Source organism: Peromyscus eremicus, chromosome X (genome assembly GCF_949786415.1).
Source record: "Peromyscus eremicus chromosome X, PerEre_H2_v1, whole genome shotgun sequence".
In the NCBI taxonomy this organism is placed as follows: Eukaryota; Metazoa; Chordata; class Mammalia; order Rodentia; family Cricetidae; genus Peromyscus; species Peromyscus eremicus.
Window position 1 is genome coordinate 87,698,592 of NC_081439.1, and position 20,568 is coordinate 87,719,159.

The window sequence follows — 20,568 nt, forward strand, 5'->3', positions numbered from 1 at the left end:
TTAGGAGTGTAGTGTCAGCCTGGGTACATGGCGAGACCCTGTCTCAGTATAAAACAATGACAACTATGGACATAACTCAGGGGTAGAACACTTGCCTGTCATATTCAGGTCTCCGATTTTATCTCCAGCACAATAAGAAAACAGAGCAAGACAAAAAAATAGAAAAAAAAATGAAAAACCTACCAAATAAAACAGAAATGGAATATAGGAACAACTGTCATGCCTTCCATTCCTTCTATGCATTTCCATTTTTTAAAAGTAAGAGCAAACCTTAATATTAAGAGATTACACCTCATCAACAGAAATGTTCCTGGCCCTTTTTCTGGCACAGAGGTAATGGGAAGGGATTTAGGAATCAGATGGATTTTGATATGATTCCCAGTTCATTTATCTCCTGTAATAGCTTTGTGAGCTTTGCCAAATTAATCTCTTTAAAACTTGATTTCTACCCATGTAGAGTGGAGAATAATAATTATGTCTACATTATAGGTTTATTATGATGGATAAATATAGATAAAGAATTAGGTGCACATTTTAATACATTAAAAGGAAAGCTTAATTTTTCTTTCACCTAATCTATAGCCCAGTCTTAGAGACTAGCAGTGCACATCACTGTAGCATTTCTCAGAGCCTCTAATATGCTAGGAAACTCGGTTCAACTTTATTTAATGTGTTGTTTCTGAACTTCTTTATCTATAGACTTCCTTTTTACCTCCCAAATACTAAACATCTGAAATACGATTTGGGAGTTCTGACTAGCATGCACTTGACAACTTCTCCCATTATTTTTTAATGTTGGCCTCATAATTTTAACCACATCAAAAGTCTTGTCAATTTACAGATGTAACTAAACCAGTAGAGTTCCTTCAACTCATTATGGAAAGGACAGAATGCTTCAAATGTGACAAACATTTATGTATATGGTTTGTACCTTTTAGATCATGCTGATGACAGTTTAGTGTAGATATCTACAGATAATGCTTGTTTCTTTAATGAGTCTTAGAAGCAATTTATTATGAAAGGATAAAAATATGATTTTTTAAATTATCTGTGGGGGTATAATATAGAAGCTAGCCATGTGATACTTTATACAAGAAGAAACCCAATATACTGAGGTATTCATATTTATGATATTGGGGTACCTATATCATAATGGAAGTTATCCAGAGGCATTATAGAATCTCCTTTAATTTATAAAAGTCTAATTAATATTCCTTTAGGTGTATAAGTTTTATACCTTTGAGTTCTTGTGCCCAACTCAAAATGAAGACTTTATCTCCCAACACAATATTCTTTCTAACTATAATGATAATGCAAATTCCAATCAAATCTCCCTGTTCCAAACTATTACTGAAGAGGATGCAAAAGAGGTTCCAAAACCAACAAAAGTTTGAACCTCCTGTATGTTGGATGTGAAGGAGTAGAGGTTTAATCGAGTGATACATAGACATAAATTGCAATGTCATTGTTTCTTTCCATGGAGTTCATAGTTTCAGGCTGTATTGAATTTTTCCTGGTCAATAATAGTTTAGTCAGTGTTACACTTTGGATCTGGAGTGTCTCCCAAGGAAACATGTGTTAAAGGTTTGGTCTCCAGCCTGTGTCATTCCTGGGAGGTGGTACATCTTCTAGACATGAGCCTAATGAAATAAAGGGAATGGGCCCTTGAAGGGAATAATTGGGACCTTGTCCCTTCCTCTGACCTCTCTTTCTCATGGGCTTGTGGTAAGTAGCTTTGTTCTGTCACACACTCCCCATGCTAGTGTTCTGCCTTGCCACATGTCCAAAGCAAATAGGCCAAGTTCCCAGCCTAAATAATCATGAATTGAACCCATTGAAATTTTTAGCCAAAATAGACCTTTCCTTTTTGAAAGTTGTCTTTGGTATTTTGCCACAGCAGTGTGTAAATCTAAATGACATAGTCTAGCTCTCAGTGTCAACTTAGGAATTTCAGGTCTACACAACAATAACACTGGCTGATGTCTAGAGTTGGGCACCATTTAAGATACGAAGCACATCTCTCTTCTATATGTACTTAAATTAGTTCCGTTTGGCCTAAAAGATTGAGAGTAACATGGCAAGTGCTGGAGGCTATGTTCCAGTTGAAGGGTAAGCTTCTAAGTCTAGGCTGTGGCTGTATTCTGCACCCAAATGTTTTGCCCATGAATTCTCCTTTCTAAGACTTCATAATGTAGGAAAACAAAGCTGATCAATATGAAGGCAAAAATATCAAATGTTCACATGCATGGATTTTCTTTCTCTGAAATCCTTGTGACTTCCATCTAGTTACCTTTTTATTAATGCCCAGCAAACTATCATTCTAATATCTTAAGTCAGTAGTTGTTTCGCCCTGTGCCATCAACTGTTCCCATTGGATTCTGAACTTGATGGGTTTTTTTTAAAAAGAGAGAACATGAAGTTGGGTGGATAGGGAGGTAGGGATGGACTTGGGTGGAGTTGCAGGAGAGTGGTAGATATGATCAAAGTATACTATATGAAGTCCCAAACAATTAATAGAAATATTATTTAAAAATTAAAAATAAAACTGAAGGTCACTTAAAGAATATCCTGATGAATGAATAAAATAACTACTTTTTAAAAATCTCTCCTCTATCACTTACATATAGTTGTATTTCTGTGTGATGAGATGTGAAGTAGGCATGAAGCAGCTTGCAACACAATGGAGTGTTGTGTTTGAAGGAAAGCACGTGTGGGATAGAGCTGTCAGCTGAACTAGCTATTCTCTTCAAATACCTCTTTTTAACTTGACAACCTACTGACAAACAGGAGCTCTTCAGAGCTAAATATTTGGAAGACCTTTTCTCAAAAGTGAAAACTGCGCCTGTCATTTCAAGGAAAACCCCTGACAGTATTTGATACCAGTGATATAATTTTAAGTTTTCAGGCAAAATTGGAATATAAAATGTACCCACCATTTGAACTTGATAACTTCCTGATATTTTGACTTTTCTGATAACATCAGAATTGATATTAATAACTAATTTACTTTTTTATGTGTATAGTCTTTTATGTGTGAGTTATCATTTATATCTGTATAATCCAGTGAAACAAGACTTTCCAGATGATTAGTGCACAATATTAAAATGGACAAATGAAGCTGAGGATATAGCCCAGTTGATTAAGTGCTTGCCCCAGAACTCATGTGACAAAACTGGGTACAATTCTGCACATTTACAATACCAGCACTACAATACCAGTACCTGGGAGGTTGAGACAGGTGGATCCCTGGGGCTTGCTGGCCAGCCAGCCTAGCTTCTTAGTGAGATCTAGACCAGTGAAAGACCTTGTCTGAAAAACCAGGGTGGATGGCTTCTGGGGAATGACACCTTAGGTTGACCTCTGGTCTCCATGGGCCACAAACATGGACATGTACCCACATACCTATACAGGAGTCCCCCATGGGACCAGGACCATGTACACACACACACACACACACACACACACACACACACACACGCACACGCACACGCACACGCGCACATGCGCACACGCGCACACGCGCACACGCGCACACACGCACACAGACACAGACACACAGACACACACACACACAGACACACAGACACACACACACACACACCCCTACACACACGGGATGGGAGGGGTGTGGATAAATAAAAAATCCATTAAATAGCAAGGCAAACCGGTGGATTTCCATTTAACCAAGTAGGGAGGGTCCATTGATAGTTTTAAATTATACCTTATACCTAATAAAGAATTCAGTTTGGGTGTAGGATCCGAGTGCAGTATATACAGTTATCTGAATATACTATTAAAGCAACACTTAGTCCTAGTTTCATCATTTCTGTGAGTAAAAATTTATATGCCTCCACTAAAATCTCATGATTGTACTAATACAAAAGCATATATGAATTTCCAGCTGCTATGAATTTCCTTGTAATAAGTCAGCCATTAAAGAGGTTTGCTTAAATGATAAATAATACCACTATTTTTTACTATATTTTGAAGAAATAATATTTATTCTAATAAAATTTTGTTATATGTTTATGATGACTTTAAATGAATGAATAAATATTTTTTAAATTCCTTAGTATTAACTTCTAATATGGTAAATGTCACTAGGAATAACCTAAATAAACAAAAGTTGTTTGAAGTCATAAGTAACTTTAAAACATGTAAGTGTCTGAAGATCAGAAAATTGGAGAATTGGGAATCTAGTTCTTGGGTTCTTAATGATATACTAAACATAACCACTAGTGGAAATCAGAATAGTTAAGATAGGACTAGATGTTTTCAAAACAGTTATGAGAATTGTTACTTGTAAATGTGATAGGTCTTGCACAAATTATTCAGCTGTGACCTTTTCTACAAAGTTGCTGCTATTTCCCTACTATCTTTAATATGCTGCTGCTGAAGACTCCATCTTCCAGAGATTGTTTTGTGTTATATCCAAATGGATCCATTCCCCAGTTCTCTGGTATCATAGAGCCCTCCAACCATACAGTTGAAATATTTGAGAGTCCATAGAAATGGAGCAACTTTCTATACTCTCCACAGTTCTGTATTTTCTGCCTTACAAAAGTACTTCTTAGATCTTCGTTCTTATGAGCTTTGGTATTCCTGACTGAAATAGTTGTCTTCCCCGACTGCCCTAGAAGTTTATGCTCTAAAGGAAAAATAAGTCTCTGAAAACCACTATGGACAAAGTGAATTTTCCAAGGGACATGTGATTGTTTCCAGGTTTTGCTAATGGAAGATTGTTGACTGCATTGGAACTCCTCACAAGTTGACTTTGTCCATTCTCGATAGCAGTGAATTCCTAAGTGCTGACTCCATTGCAGTGTCGGGATGCCTGGACAGCACTGATATGAGCTTAGTTTTACAACATGACTTTGGACTTCAGTGCCCTTATTTGTGATTTACTTGGTGAATTCTTGTGCTGTCCTAATATTAAAAGAGTGCTGTTTTTGCTCATCTCCTCATGTTTTATATTGCAATGCCAGGGTCCTGTGAATATGCTGTCATTGTGCTTAGAATATTCTATATGTTATAAAATTTATCATAGCTTATTTTATATTTTGACATATTAGTATCGAGGCAAGTTAATAAGGTCCAGAAACATAGAACTTACTATGTCCTAAGTAATCTAGAAATACTTGTTTAATGAGGTTGTGTTTACAAGTAAATAAGATTAGGCTAGAATCATAATATCGTTACATTTTAAAAATAAATGAAAGAGGTCGGCTATCACCATGAACCTGTATCTAATTTGTGTTGCAATGTAAATACTAAGCATAAAAGAAATGTCCTCAATAGTGTTTAGGCTAGAGGCCATTGTGATTAATATTTTAGCTGGATGATATTCAGTAATAGTGGTAAGAGTTGTTACAGGAGTTAAAGAGATATGAGCACTTGCTCTTCTAGAAGACCTAAGTTTGGTTCCCAGCATGCATGTTGGGTGGGTCACAACTACCTTTAGCTCCAATTTGCCAGGGGATCTGACACTCTCTTTTGGCCTCTGTAGGCACCTACCACCACCACTACATACACAAATAATTAATAAAAAAAGGGTTGCTACATCTTATTTTATTATTACTATTCCCAAAACAGGGGCTGTGTTTTTGTTATTTACTGTAGCCCCACAGCCTAACACAGTGCCTGGCCTATGTATAGACACTCAAAAATAATTAGAATGAAATTGGGGGTACTGACTGTCTTCTGTATCACTGGTCCATAAAGGAGTTAGTTGTAGTTTTACTCATTGGCACTGATTTGATCACCCGAGCTATCCAACTCATGTTTCTCTTCTTAAATCTAGCACTTTCTAAAGTGCAGAATCATTACAGTGAAACTTCTGATGGAAAACTAGATAGCGCCACAACTTTCATAAGACTATATAAATTCGTGCATTGATATTGATCTTAAAGATAATGTTATAGACTGCCAAATCTGTTTGCATTGAATAATATAAGAGAACAAACTAATGAGAAAGATGATACAGCCTAACTGACATAGATTCAGCAAAATAAGTTTATTACATGATAATTGGATTTGTCTTTTTAAGGCTTTGAACTCTGGTCCTCAAAGAAGATGAATTTCATGAGCTTTGAAGAAGTGCTTAGAGTGTCTCTGGATCTAGAGTGGCAGTACCTCATTATCCCTAAAAGGCAAAGGGCCATATTTTTAATTGTCCCTTTGAAAATTCACATCCACTGTATTTTCCAAATCTTGTTAAAAATGAAGATGCTACAAGGCTCAGTGGGCCACACTTGTATTCCCAGTATTTTGGAGGTTAAAATGGGAGAATCAGCAGTTCAGGGTCAGCCTCGGCTGCATAGTGAGCTTGAAGCCAGTCTGGGCTACATGAGGCTCTCTCTTTAAAAAAAAAAAAAAAGGATAGTGGGTGGTGGGAGTGAAGGGCCTGCAAGTATCTCAGGTAAAGGTGTTTGCTATGGAAATATGACAACAGAGTTTATTCTGTAGACCTTATGTGGTGGAAGAAAATGACTCCTACAAGGTGCCCTATGCACATATATGTGTAAACACACACACAAAAAAAATTCTAAAAGAATTCTTCTAGCCTGTATGTATGTGTCTTCGATGTTTCTTTCAGTTTCTATCTGTCTAATTTAGGAGTATTAAATGTTTACAACACTTTGTGAGTATGACCACATATGTACAGCTTATCATAAGTGGCTAAGTTTACATAGTGAATGTTTTATGAGCCTTTAGAAAGATCACTTATAAAACTGAGATTATAGCTCAATGATGGAATATTTGCCCGTTATGTGTGAGGCCCTGGGCTCAGGTCTCCGCACAACAAAAAAGAATGAAAAGAAAACCAAAGATCACTTAAAAGGTCAATGAACCTAATTTGAAACCTGAAAGATCTAGCATCAGCTGGAGCAGTGATAATGGCCATGTGCAATATTGGAAGGCCATAGGAAAGCTTAAAGGAGAACAAAGCTCAGGATGGTTTCCTTTAGCAGCAGAAACTCATACACACCCAACAGTCATAAAAGGCTTTCTTTAGATCCTTGGGGTGTGGCTTAGTGGTAAAGTGCTTGCCTGTCATTCACAGCCTCATTCAGGAGGCCTTGCCTTTAATTCTCAGGTCTGAAACACAGAGCTAATTTTTGTTTGTTATATTTTAGTTTTGTTCCACCAAAATGAATCTGCTCTAGAGTTCTAGAGTCAACATCTTATTTTGTGCTTTTCAATAGAGTAATAAATGGAAAATAAACCTAACTTGGGATTGTATATACACATTGATTGGCTTTTTTACTTGTGTGTGTGAAATATGAGTGGGAGGGGGAGGAGTGGATACACATGTGTGGGGAAGTCAGAGGACAACACAGGGTGTTTACTGGCCTGAAACAATAGGCTAAGCTGGCTAAATCCCCCAGTCCCCATGATCTCCCTTATTCTGCCTCTCCAGTTGTGGGACTGCAAGCAAGTGCCAACGCAACTTAGCCTTCTTTAATGTGGCTTCTCCGAATCAAATCTGTCCTTGTTCTTTTTTTTTCTTGTTGTTTTGTTTTGTTTTGTTTGTTTGTTTTTTGAGACAGGGTTTCTCTGTGTAGTTTTGCGCCTGTCCTGGAACTCACTTTGTAGCCCAGGCTAGCCTCGAACTCACAGAGATCCGCCTGGCTCTGCCTCCCGAGTGCTGGGATTAAAGGCGTGCGCCACCACCGCCCGGCGTCCTTGTTCTTTTAAGACAAGCACTATACCAGCTAGAGTATATCCCAGGCACCAACATTAACTGGTTTAAAGGTAGATATGACTAAGTGAGAAGAATGATCAAACTGAGTTTGATATCAGTTACGTTTGCCGTTTTATACAACTTACACATACATTTTCATCATAATGCCAACTAGTAGGCTAGAGCAGGGTGGCTGAGTAATTTGTCATATGGCCACAGTTGGAAAATTTGAACCATAAAATTGAACTGCACTACCAATTCTGGCTTCTTTCAACCCCGAGAACCAGGTTTTAAACTTTCCCACTGTACCCTTGGATGTCCCTCTTTAATTTTTATTTTTAAAGTCAAACCACTTCAGATTTCACTGAAAATGGTGAGCTGGTATAGAAGAGTGAAAAATAGAGCCCTGACGCCAAGCCCCTCCTCTCTCTCCTTGCTGCAAATTCAGTTTATCTTCTATTTGGAACAGTAACAATGCCTACCACATAGGGCAGGTGTGAGGATTAAATATGTAAAGGCCCTAGTTTCTAGATAAATCTTATCTGGTAAACTTATTTATCCAGGGTGTAGGTAAATTTCAGAAACTAAACAAAATGGCACTGAGCAACAAATATAAATGCTGTAGGGTGCTTGCACTGAAGCCCCCGAGCGCTCTCTGGAAGCCTGTCTTACACTTCCTGTTGACCCACGCTTACCCGTCTCTTCTCAGGGAGAGCTGATTCTATGAGCAACAAGTTCAGCAAGAAAGAACCTTCCTCCCTCAAGAAAAATTGTCCAGTGTTAGATTTTTTTTTAATGAATTAGACTGATCCATGAGGTCTATTTCAGCTTCAATGATATATGACATCAGTACAAATTATTACAGCCTAGGGACAGATAATATTACTGCTATATTAAATAATGGTTTACAAAGATAATCCATTGTCAATAACAAACCATAATTAGTATATCTTAGTTACGAAAATAGGGCACTATTAAATATTCATACATTTTTTGTCTGCGGAATAAGAAGGAAGTACAACTAAAGATGAAATGTTTTTAATATTACAGAGATAGAACAGATAATTTATTCATTTGCTTCACATAGTCCACTAGAGCAAAAAAAACTATGTGCTAAATATATAATGGAATGAACCTAATATTTTCTGGATAGTTTTTCCACTTAATTGATTTTGAATGAGATGAGCACACACATGCCACAACATGGGTATGGAAACCAGAGAACAACATTGTGGATTTGGTTCCATTCTTCCATCTTTACAGGGGAGCTGGGTACTGCCTCGGGTTGTCAGACTTCAGTGGCAAGGGTTTTTATCCTCTGAGTCATCTTGCTGCCCAACTTGTGTACATTTAATCACTATATGATATACTATGTTTTACAGAAATGAAACACTACTTATAGATTGTTTTAAAATATTCTAATTTTGTGCTGAAATGTATTTTATGTTCCCTTATGGAACACAAAGCTGATTGGACGGTTGTATGCACTAGACAGAGTTTTTTAAAATAAGGACTTAGCTAGGCATATCTGACTATGATAAATGTAATATGTCTGCTACTAACAAGTTAGCATGATGACTCAATGAATGAAACACTTGTCATGTAAGTGTGAAGACCTGAGTTCAAATCTCCAGGATGCAGGTAAAGTCATACAGAGTAGTGAGAGCATCTGTAATCCCAACTCTCCTGTAGGGAAATAGGGGAAGAGACAGGTGAGTCCCCAGAAGCTCGAAGGTTGCCTAGCTTGAAATATGCGGTGGGGAAAAGCAACAAGAGATCCTATGTCAATCAAAGTAGAAAGTGAAGACCAATACCCTAGGTTGTCCTCTGATGTCCACAGTATATCACAGCATGTGTGCACTTGTATTGACACATGAATGTATGTACATACACAGTGCATACACATAACACACAGATTAAAAAGCTGCTTACGCCGGGCGGTGGTGGCGCACGCCTTTAATCCCAGCACTCGGGAGGCAGAGCCAGGCGGATCTCTGTGAGTTCGAGGCCAGCCTGGGCTACCAAGTGAGTTCCAGGAGAGGCGCAAAGCTACACAGAGAAACCCTGTCTCGAAAAACCAAAAAAAAAAAAAAAAAAAAAAAAAAAAGCTGCTTACATAAACACGGTTAAAATTTATTATTCACGTAAGGCAATTTTCCCAGTAAATTTTACTAGTGTGAAACATGTAACTTTTTAATCATCTCATAAATAAAACCATTGCTGTAGTGAATTAAAAGACTTTCCACTCCAAAAAAAACAAAAAAACAAAAAAACAACCTCCCCCCCCCCCAGATTCTTAGTTTAGAGCGGGAGTTAGGTGTTCTGATTGATTTTTCAGGCAAAATGAAGAGCTACATAGAAGTTAAAATTCAACTGATGGGGGTTAGTGAGATGGCGTAGTGGGTTGTGAAGATGCTTGCTGCCAAGCCTGGTAACCTGAGTTCTATCCCCAGGAACCACTTTGTAGAAGGAAAAAACAGACTCCCACAGTTGTCTCTGACCTCCACTCCTGTGAATGTGCTCACACACATGTACACACAAATACACACACATACACCAAATAAAAATTACAAACAAAAGTGATGCTTTCACTCAGGAAGACTATTTTAGGGGCACCGTATGAACTGGATCTTGAGGGATAGATACATATGCAAATGGAAAGGGGGCAGTAATCAGAATGGATTCAGGGAACTTGAGGATAAGAGTAGAGAAAAACAATAGAGTTAATGAAAAGCGAATGACAACAAATGGTCCCATGTGGTTGAATCTGAGTGTGCATGAATTGGCATTGTAAGGGAGATACACCACACTAGACGACTCCATTGAGACCACATCATATGAGCTTTTACACCCTACACCAAGGAGTCAGACTTGAGTAATAGAGAGTAAGTAAAGACTGCTGAGCTAGACATACCAACACATGCCAAGAAACAAACAGGAGGATGAATTCTGATGAAACTATAAGGAGATATCTTTAAAGATACCACACTTTAAGGGAACTTGGTAAAATGAACATTAAGGATACTGGATGTTAGGTTATGGAAATATGGCAAGGACTTATGAAAGCAGCATGAATATGAAAAAATATTTTGATAATGGAAGACACCAAGGAAGTAAAATGTACTTGATTGATAGTTGAGCACTAACGTGTTGAAGACTGACTGTTGCTACTAAAGCATGTGACCTGAAGAGTTGTGATGCCGTTAACTGTGTTTTGGAACACTCTGAACAGGAACCATTTTTAGAAAGCTGCAAAGCACTGGGGAAGAAAAAATATAGAATAATGCCTAGGGTATATAGAAAATAAAATGTTTATGGGGCCGGGGAGAAGTTGGTAACATGCTTGATTTGCAATCCTAGCGTTGGAGAAGCAGAGACAAAAGGATCCTTGGGGCTTGCTGGCCAGCCTACCTAACCCAACTGGCAAGCTCTAGGTTCATTGGGAAGACTTGTCTCAGAAAATAAGGGGGAAAGAAACTGAGGAAGATCGCTTTATATTGAACCTGGCCTCCCTATACATACACACATAAGAACATACCCCCAACACACATGCATGAGCACATGCGCATATGTGTGCATACACACACACACACACACACACACACACACACCCCACACATGACAAAAAGAGAAATGTCTTTTATATGATTGGAAGTGTAATTCAGTCTACTTCATTGTTAGACTATATAAAATATGTATGAATATGGATTGTGGGGATAGAAACACAACCTTGATCCTGTTGTATACAGAATGTACATACTTGACTATCTTTATTTTTAAATCAGACCACAGTGGCTAGTCTGAGTAGCCAGTTCTGGTACTGAGTCTGTATCTTTTTTTTTTTTTTTGGTTTTTTGAGACAGGGTTTCTCTGTGTAGCTTTGCGCCTTTCCTGGAACTTGCTTTGTAGACCAAGCTGGCCTCGAACTCACAGAGATTCGCCTGCCTCTGCCTCCCGAGTGCTGGGATTAAAGGCATGCGCCACCACCGCCCGGCCTGAGTCTGTATCTTCTAAGAGTGGTAAAAAATAGTAAAATTATTTCCACTACTCAGAAACTTATTAAAAGGCCTCATCTGTGGTATAAAAAGAGATCTTTCAAATGGTAATATATTCCAAACTTGACTTTTAAAATTATCTGTGCTGTCAAATATTATACATGTTACAAGATCACATTATATAACTAATGAAAACTTTACAGTCAGATGTTTTCCTAAGAGATGGCTCATAGGAAAAAGACAGAGAAGTCTATGTTTGCCTTTCATGGCTAGAATTTAAGCAAAAATAAATAACAAAAAATGAGCTACTTTCCTGCTAAGTTACCAATTCGGGAAATTTCAGTTATATGTTTGCTTTAGATGTACATACAGAAAATGCTGTCTACACTTTATACTCCCTTTACTTCCTATACCTTTTGAGATTTTTCTCCATGGAAATAAGACTGTGAGTCATTCACTTCTATCAGTCTGAGTGGACACACATTAGTCAGTAGGAGTCAGAAGAGTTTAACTATCACATGTAAATAGTCCTTTTGGAGCTTTAACTATCTGTTATGATGGATTGGAGAGATGCTTTAGAGGTTAAGAGCATCCATTGCTTTTCCAGAGGACCCAGACTTGGTTCCCAGACACATGGTGGTTTCTAACTATCTGTCACTCCAGTTCAGGGGAACTGACAGTCTCTTCTAACTGCACTGCATGCACACTGTACACATAAAGACATTCAGCAAACACTCATATGAATAATTAAAGTGATAAAAGGATTTGTGGTGATACCTTTTGCATATATTAGGAGGGGATCCTACCCACTGTACTGTGACGTATTTCTATGAGGTATAATCCTTTAAAGTCTTTTGCTACTAGGAGCTGTGAATTTTAAGGATTATTTGGGTTAAAAAAATCCTCCAGTTAAGTTTTTTTTTTACTTATAATCATTAAAAGTGGCAATACTATTTTAGTATTGTCCATTTGTGTTTAAATTCTAGTCTAAAGGTCTTTCAGAGTCTTATTTGTGGGTGGTTGTTTATTCCAGACTGGAGTTTGATCATTAACCTTGAGTAGTACCTTAACCTAGTATCAATAGGAGGTTTCTCTGGTTGGCAATATATTAACATTCAAAGAACCCTTTTTTTTTTTTTTTTGCTTAAGATCATTCATCCTGGTTCATAAAAACTAGGAGGATTATAAGCCTTGATAAGCATTGGAATGGCTTGAACAATAAGACATTCTCAGATCATTGAGAAAGATAAGGTTTCTTTTGCTTTTCTAACCAAATGTGTTTGGGAGTAGAAAGGAGGTTATTATGGATATGAGGCCTTTAGTAACAATCATAGTGTAAGTTCATGTTTGTCCTTAACTGGTGCTAAATAGAAACAAATACTTCTATCCTTTCTCTTGGTTATCTTCCTTGCTAACCTGAATAGGTCCATATATGAAAACTTAGAGCTCTTGGAGCAAAATGCCTGCCTGCCTGCCTGCTTGCTTTCTTTCTCTTTCCCTTTCTTGTAATAAATGTTAATTGGATGAAGCCATATCCTTCTTTACTGTCGTTTTTTTCTTCTTTACTTTGCTTCATAGTACATTAATTGGTACAGAATATTGAATTTCCTTACAGCATTTCATACATGTTTAAAATGAACTTTGTATTGGCTTACCCATTACCCTCTCTTCCTTTCATAGGTCTGCTTCTCCTTCCCAAACAGCCTGTGCAAATTTTATATTATCTTTGGACATATAGAAAAATACCACATCGTAAACATGTGTGTGGGCTTTAAAACATTTTGTGCACATTATTTGTCTCAAATCCCTATCTTATTATATAAGTCTTTGTATATATTAATATTGAGTACATATGATAATCTGCCTCCTTATAATTAAAAATAATGCATCTACATATTTTAATATTTCCTAAGAGGTTAAGTTCTATTGTCTACCAGCCGGTGGACTATTTATCATTAAGAAGGCTGTCATGAAATTTGCATATTGGGGTGCTTTCTCAGGTCTGTACTCCTGGCTACTCAGGAGGCTGAGGCAGAAGTACCTGAGTTCCAGGCTTGCCTGGGAGGCAGAGTAAGACCTCATCTCAAAAAAAATAAATAAATAAATGCAAACTAGGCCTCAAAGGTAATACTGTTGAATTATGGGTAATGTTGTATGTGATGCTTTCCTTTAAACTTATGAGCTCCTTAGATCCATGACTAAATCTTATACGAAGTTATAACCCTTATGTCTTTTGAATATGTAGTAGGTACTTAATAATGTTAATTGAATTATAATACATCCTTTTCTATCATTAGGTCTGATTTTCAATGTTTGAAATCATCCATTAAAATTGGATTTTTATATTAAGAACCTCAAACTAAAACTGAATTCCTGTTTTTTTACAGGTGCAGGAGACATTGTTGCAATCATGATTGGCAATCTAAAAGGAACAAAAATTCTGCAGTCCATTCAAAGAGGCATACAAGTAACAATGGTCATCGAAGTAGGGAAAAAACATGGCCCCTGGGTGAATCATTATTCAATTTTCTTTGTTTCCGTGTCCTTTTTTATTATTACGGCAGCAACTGTGGGCTATTTCATCTTTTATTCTGCTCGAAGATTACGGAATGCAAGGGCTCAAAGTAGGAAGCAGGTTTGTAATGCTCCATTTTTCCCAATTTTAAAATAGTTTTTACTGTTTCAATTATAGTTTGAATTTCATGTTTATTCATATACTTACTAGACAAGATCTATGCATATGTTTTATGAAATCTAGTCATTTTAAAAGTATAGCAGTTTCCATCATCTCAAGTCCTATGTTCTGTCATTTGTCAAAGCAGTTAATTCTGATTGATTAAATCTTTTAGCACCTAAGGGAGCACAGCCAACATTTATTTATAAGTTACTGTAAATACATATGTTGCTTTAAATGAACTGTTTTTCTAAATTATAAAATCATTTCACACTCAAAGAAAAAAAAGAGACATTATAAATTTCAGATGAAGAAATCTTCATAAAACCAATATGTGTTGTCGCTGCCTGAAGGTAAATGTATGTGTGCATGTGTGTGTGTGTGCGCGCGCGCGTGCGTATTTGTGTGTGTGTGTGCATATGAGAGAGAGAGAGAGAGAGAGAGAGAGAGAGAGAGAGAGAGAGAGAATTTGTATGTGGGAGTGGAGGTAAAAAAGAAATGCTGAATTTCACGACAATGTAGGTTTTATTACAATTATCTGGTGTGTGTGTGGACGGGGGGCATGTGCATGCCATAGTGTGCATATGGAGGTCAGAGGACAATTTGCCTGTACCCTCCTTCCATCATATGAGTTCCAGGAATTGAACTCATGTTGGGACTGGACGCAAGTACCTTTACTCCTTAAGCCGTCTTACCAGCCCAAGGAAGGTTTTAAAATCTAATTGTTCATGATACAGTGTTAAACTCCAAACATACTGCATGTTCCTAATTTTTAGTATATTTTGATGTCAATGCTTTAAAAAGTACAAAGTGTGGAAATGATAGAAGAAAACAGCCAAAGGCTTATAGAACAGAGGAGTGCCTATGATTCTTTATCCCTGATCCTGTCATCTTTAAACCATCTTCACCTCTTCCCATAGCCTCACTTCTCTAGTTCATCACCTCAGATTCTGTGGCCATTCAGATGCATATATCTTCAGTTCTCTTGTACTTTCACTGTCTTTGTTATAGAGTTATCCATTTGGCATCCATAGGGGATTGGTTTTAGGATCTCCTGTTGTATACTCAAATCCATAGGTGTTCATCTCTTATGTAAAATGGGAGAGTGTTTGCATATCATTTAGCATATATGTGTACTTGAAATCATGTCTAGATTACTTATAATAACTGATACAATGTTTATGCCATGTAAATAAGTCTTATGCTATGTTCTGTAGGGAATGACTGTCAGAAAAACTCTACACATATCCAGGAGAGATGCAGGTTGTTTTTTTTTTTTTTTTTTTGGTTTTTCGAGACAGGGCTTCTCGAGACAGGGTTTCTCTGTGTAGCTTTGCGCCTTTCCTGGAACTCACTTTGGAGACCAGGCTGGTCTCGAACTCACAGAGATCCGCCTGCCTCTGCCTCCCGAGTGCTGGGCTTAAAGGCGTGCGCCACCACCGCCCGGCGAGATGCAGTTTTTTATTCTGAATATTTTCAATCCAGGGTTTGCTAAATCCTTACACATGAAGCCTATGCATATGCAGGAGTAGACATACTTTGTGGCACATTCAACCCTGGTTAAATCCTAATGCTCACCTAGTCTGTGTCTACACCTTGACTTGCAGAAGAGCCAAAAAATAGTTGTAGCTACACTGGCTTTAAATTTATGATCACAGTCTCAGAGTAGACCATTAATACTGCCCATTAATTAAATGTTTCCTTAGCTATTTACTCTCTTACATTCCTTGTTTTTAAGTTTTACAACTTAAGTCACCAATACATCCTTCAACTTTATTATCTAATTATATCTGGTTCTACTAATAAAATGGAAGCAATCCAAAGAGTAGTTCTACATTGCTCCCTCTGTCTGTATCTGTGTTTAGATCCTGCTCCTCTTCCATGTCTTCTATTTTGACAGATATTTTCGGCAGCAGCCAACTTTCCCTAGTATATAGGCTCTCTCTGTCTTTTGTGTACTGAAGGCTATCATTCCAGCAATTGTCCTTTCTACCTACTTTTAGTGATGTTTCCTTTTCCTTTGGTTCTTTCCAATCAACACTGTTTTCTCTCTCTCTCTCTCTCTCTCTCTCTCTCTCTCTCTCTCTCTCTCTCTCTCTCTCCTCTCTTCTCTCTTCTCTCTCCTCTCCCCTCCTCCTCTCCCCTCCTCCCCCTCCCCCTCCCCTCCTCTCCCGTCCCCTCCCCCTCCCCTCCTCTCCCCTAGTCTCCCCTCCCCTCCTCTCCCCTAGTCTCCCCTCCCCTCCTCTCCCCTTCTCTCCCCTCCCCTCCTCTCCCCTCCCCTCCTCTCCCCTCCCCTCCCCCCTCTCCTCTCCCCTCCTCTCCCTCTCCTCTCCCTTTCCTCTCCCTCTCCCTCTCCCTCTCCCCTCCCCACATAGCCTTCATGAACCAATGCTGTTGATTTTATGGTCACTATACATCCAGATTATAATTATTAAACGGCTTTCATTCCTCCTCCTTTCCTGGTCCATTGCTACTATCATTATTTTCTCTTCCCTTCAAGGGTTCTCAATGTAACAACAGTGTTGTGCCACTTCTCCATAATGTCCAGCTGGTATTTAATGCTTTCAGGTGATCTTGTGGTAGAAACAATAGAACGTTTTTTAATATGATCTGAGAAGTTCCTCCAAGGCAGTGAAGTTTTGGCCACTTTGTGTACTAATTCTCCAAGAAGCAAAGAAGACCTAGGTGTGTTGAGGACTGGGAGCAACAAGATTTTTGTAGAGTGAGAAAGTTAATTGAATTTTACAATAGATGAAAAGTTTGCATTTTATTATAAAACTTATATAAAAACCAGATGCCAACATATATTAATGCATGGTGATGTTTAGAATTAATTGACTTCTGTCCCCTTCAGTGAAGGAGCTTATCACAATGGCTGCAGGTTCAGCATGTTACTAGCTATGGTCAGAAGGATGTTTAGCATTCCTATGCCAGGCCACTCAGTAGATTCACACTGTGTTAATATTTGACATTTGTGTATCATGCATTTTTTTTATCTCTGAGGTTGGAAAAAATGCTGTCACGTATGACTAACTATTCAAAGGTTATAGTCACAATGATGAGAGTGGTTTTTGTATGTCCACAGTAGGATCCGTGTTTCTGTATTCTAACTGCTCTAATAAATCTCGAAACTCCTTTGCCAAGTAATAAGGTTTATTCCTAGCTTTTAAACAACAGAAATAAATTATTCACAATTCTGGAGGCAGGAGTAAAGGGTTTATAAAGAACTTTGCTTGGTGATGCACAAGCTTCATTGCACATTTAGGCCTAATCTTATCTTTCATTTAAGCAATTTTCATAGATTACAATATATTTTATGAAAGTTAACCTCTGTAGAATTTCTCAAGAATAGCATTAAAGCTTCTCATTTATTACAAAAGGCTTTTGGAAGATCCGCTTTTACACTTTATTGGATTTTATCTCTTTCTGCTTTGAGGATAAAAGGATTAAATATATGGGTAGTAGTCACTTTTGCTTATAAAGATTTGAGTGCCGTAATGTTACTCATATATTTTATTTTCATAAGTTCAGATTTGTTGGTAAAAAGCTTCATGAACATATTTACAACTTTCACTGGACATTTAGCCACATTTTCTGCTTTGTACTAGTAGAAATGTTGATGAAGCTGTATTATGGAAACTCTCCCCTTTATTAGAATATTAGGGAAGGCTGGGCATGGTGGTGCATGCTTTTAATTCCAGCAGATTCCGATGAATCTCTGTGAGTTCAAGGCCAGCCCTACTACATAGTGAGTTCTAGGCCAGCCAGGGTTACAAAGTGAGACCCTGTCACTGAAAACCAAAGCAAAAGAATTAGGGAAGATTATGTATCCAGAGATATCTTCATTCTGAAGATTATGAGGCATAACAATAAATATTATACAAATTTATCATGGTATAAGTTTTGGTAATTATTCAGATGAGCCCTCAGGTGTAATTTCTTTATATGGTCATAGAAGATGTTGAAGAGCACACATCATCCTGTTTTGGTGGGTGAAAAACTTCTAAACAGCATGAAAAATACCAGTGGGCTATGAATGAAAATAACATACTAAGCATTATTAGATTTGTTTCTACTTTAAACAACCTTAATATGAAGTAAAGAAGATTATGAGAAACCTCATGACACAATTACACTAAATACTAAACTACTTGTGGTAATGACCACAGTAACGCTATAGAATACAGTACCAACATTTGGAAGGAGGTATAGTGTATATATGCTGACATTATCTAAGGCAGTTGATACTCAGTGACAGCTTACACTGAATTAAATACTACTAAATGAAACAAATGAGGATACTCGGTAAAACAGGGGCTAGAATAGGTATAGCAAGAAAAGCTGGATTTACATTTACTTTTTAAAAGATAATTTTCAAGATTATAAATAATTACATCATTTTTCCCCTCAAAATCCTCCCATGTAGTTCTCTTTGCTCTTCTTCAAATTCATGGCCTCTTTTGTTTTCACATATGTGTGTGTGTATGTGTGTCTGTGTGTGTGTATAAAACTATATACATATATAAAATATATATATATAAATATATATATATATATTCCTAAATGCATAACTATAACCTGACAGTCCATATAATGTTGCTAGTATATATGCTTCCAGGGCTGAACATTTGATACTGGATAATCAGCTCCCTGGAGAAGATTTTCTCCCACTCTCAGCATCCCTTAGTTCTTTAAGGCCTGACAAGCTTTTCCCTTTCCACATTAGCATGCTATTGGTGTCAGCTTTGTACATTTACCCTTAATGAACAGTGATTTTAAGAAGAGTAAGATGTAGTAATTAAAATAGATAGGAATGAATCATTTCCAAGAGCAGGAGAAAAATGGAATCCTTTAACATGTAATGAGCCTTGATAAAATATTCACACAAATCAGAGTAGTTGAGATGTTCAGGAAACAATATAGAAGAGGAGCAGAGAAAGGGTAAGGGCCATAAGACAGGACGGACTGTGAAAAGCCATCTTCTAGGTATCTTACAATCATGGTAGTAATGAACTCACAGCAACTACGGTTTCTTGTCCTGAGCATGCACAAGACTGGCCCTGTCAGCAGTCAGTCATGGATAGGGTAGGAGCTTATGGGGCCCTACTCATCTCTGATGAACTACTGTTGGCTATTGATAGATTTGGGGAAGGGGAGAGTCATTGTCTTCAGCTGCATACCCAGTGATAAGCTCACCAGGTTCTAGTGGATAGTTCCAAACCACCAGTCACACAGACATCCATGGTTAATCTCAGTGGTTCACAAAACAGGACCAAAAAACGTGAATGTGGGAAGAGGATTGACAGATTTGAGAGGAGATAAGGGAGGGTGCAGGGAAAGAGTAATCAGAATATACTGTGTATGTGTATGAAATTGTCCAAGGACAAATTTAATTAACAAGCAATAGCTGGGAAATAACTATTTTGAGAAGAAAAACATATGTCATAATAAAACCCACTAAATTTTATAAGTCATATGTAGTAATAAAAATAAGATTAGGTATGAGGATAGAAATAATTTTAATGATAGCCATGTGCTCTGTAATGGAGGGAGTTAACCATGCTGTACAACAGTTAATGGGAACCTGTAACTATATAGTAATGAGAATTAAGGCAGATGATGCACTGTGTCCCAACTAACATCAAACCTAAACATGACACAGTCATTGCCACTAGTGACATTTCTCCATAATAATATTTCATGGATGAGAAAGAGGAATTCTTCTAGAAATGTAGAGTTCTGTGATATCTCCTGGTTTATTTGATAACCAAACCAAACTGTATCATGATAATACTTTGAGTTCTGAGAATGTAGCTTAGTGGTAAAGCACTTCTCTAACATGTGCTTATGGGTTCCATCTAACACACACACACACACACACACACACACACACACACACACACACCACAACATAACACAACACATTTAAAGGCTGGGGATATTTTTTCCATTGATAAGCTGCTTGTTTCATAAATGTTAAGGCCAATGTAGATCACCAATACTCATAGAAAAAAGCCAAGTATGCCAGGGTTTGACTGTAATCCCAGTGCTGGGGAGGAAAAAACAGGAGGATCCGGCCTTTACTGACCAGACAGTCTAGCCAGATTTGTGAGCGCTAGGCCAGTGAGTGACTTCACCTCAAAAAATAAGATAAACAACAATAGACATGCTAACATGGAAGGGGAAAATCTCACAGACTTCTAGCCCTAGACAGA

At 37.7% G+C, this 20,568-nt stretch overlaps 1 protein-coding gene across 1 annotated transcript in view; it reads left to right on the top strand.

Annotated features, from left to right (window-relative positions):
- Rnf128 (ring finger protein 128) overlaps positions 1-20,568 on the top strand; it is an 86,417-nt gene that overhangs the window by 43,356 nt on the left and 22,493 nt on the right. The window contains exon 2 of the mRNA XM_059250511.1: positions 14,067-14,314. Within this exon, the coding sequence (XP_059106494.1) occupies positions 14,067-14,314 (248 nt within the window). The remainder of the gene's footprint in view (positions 1-14,066; positions 14,315-20,568) is intronic.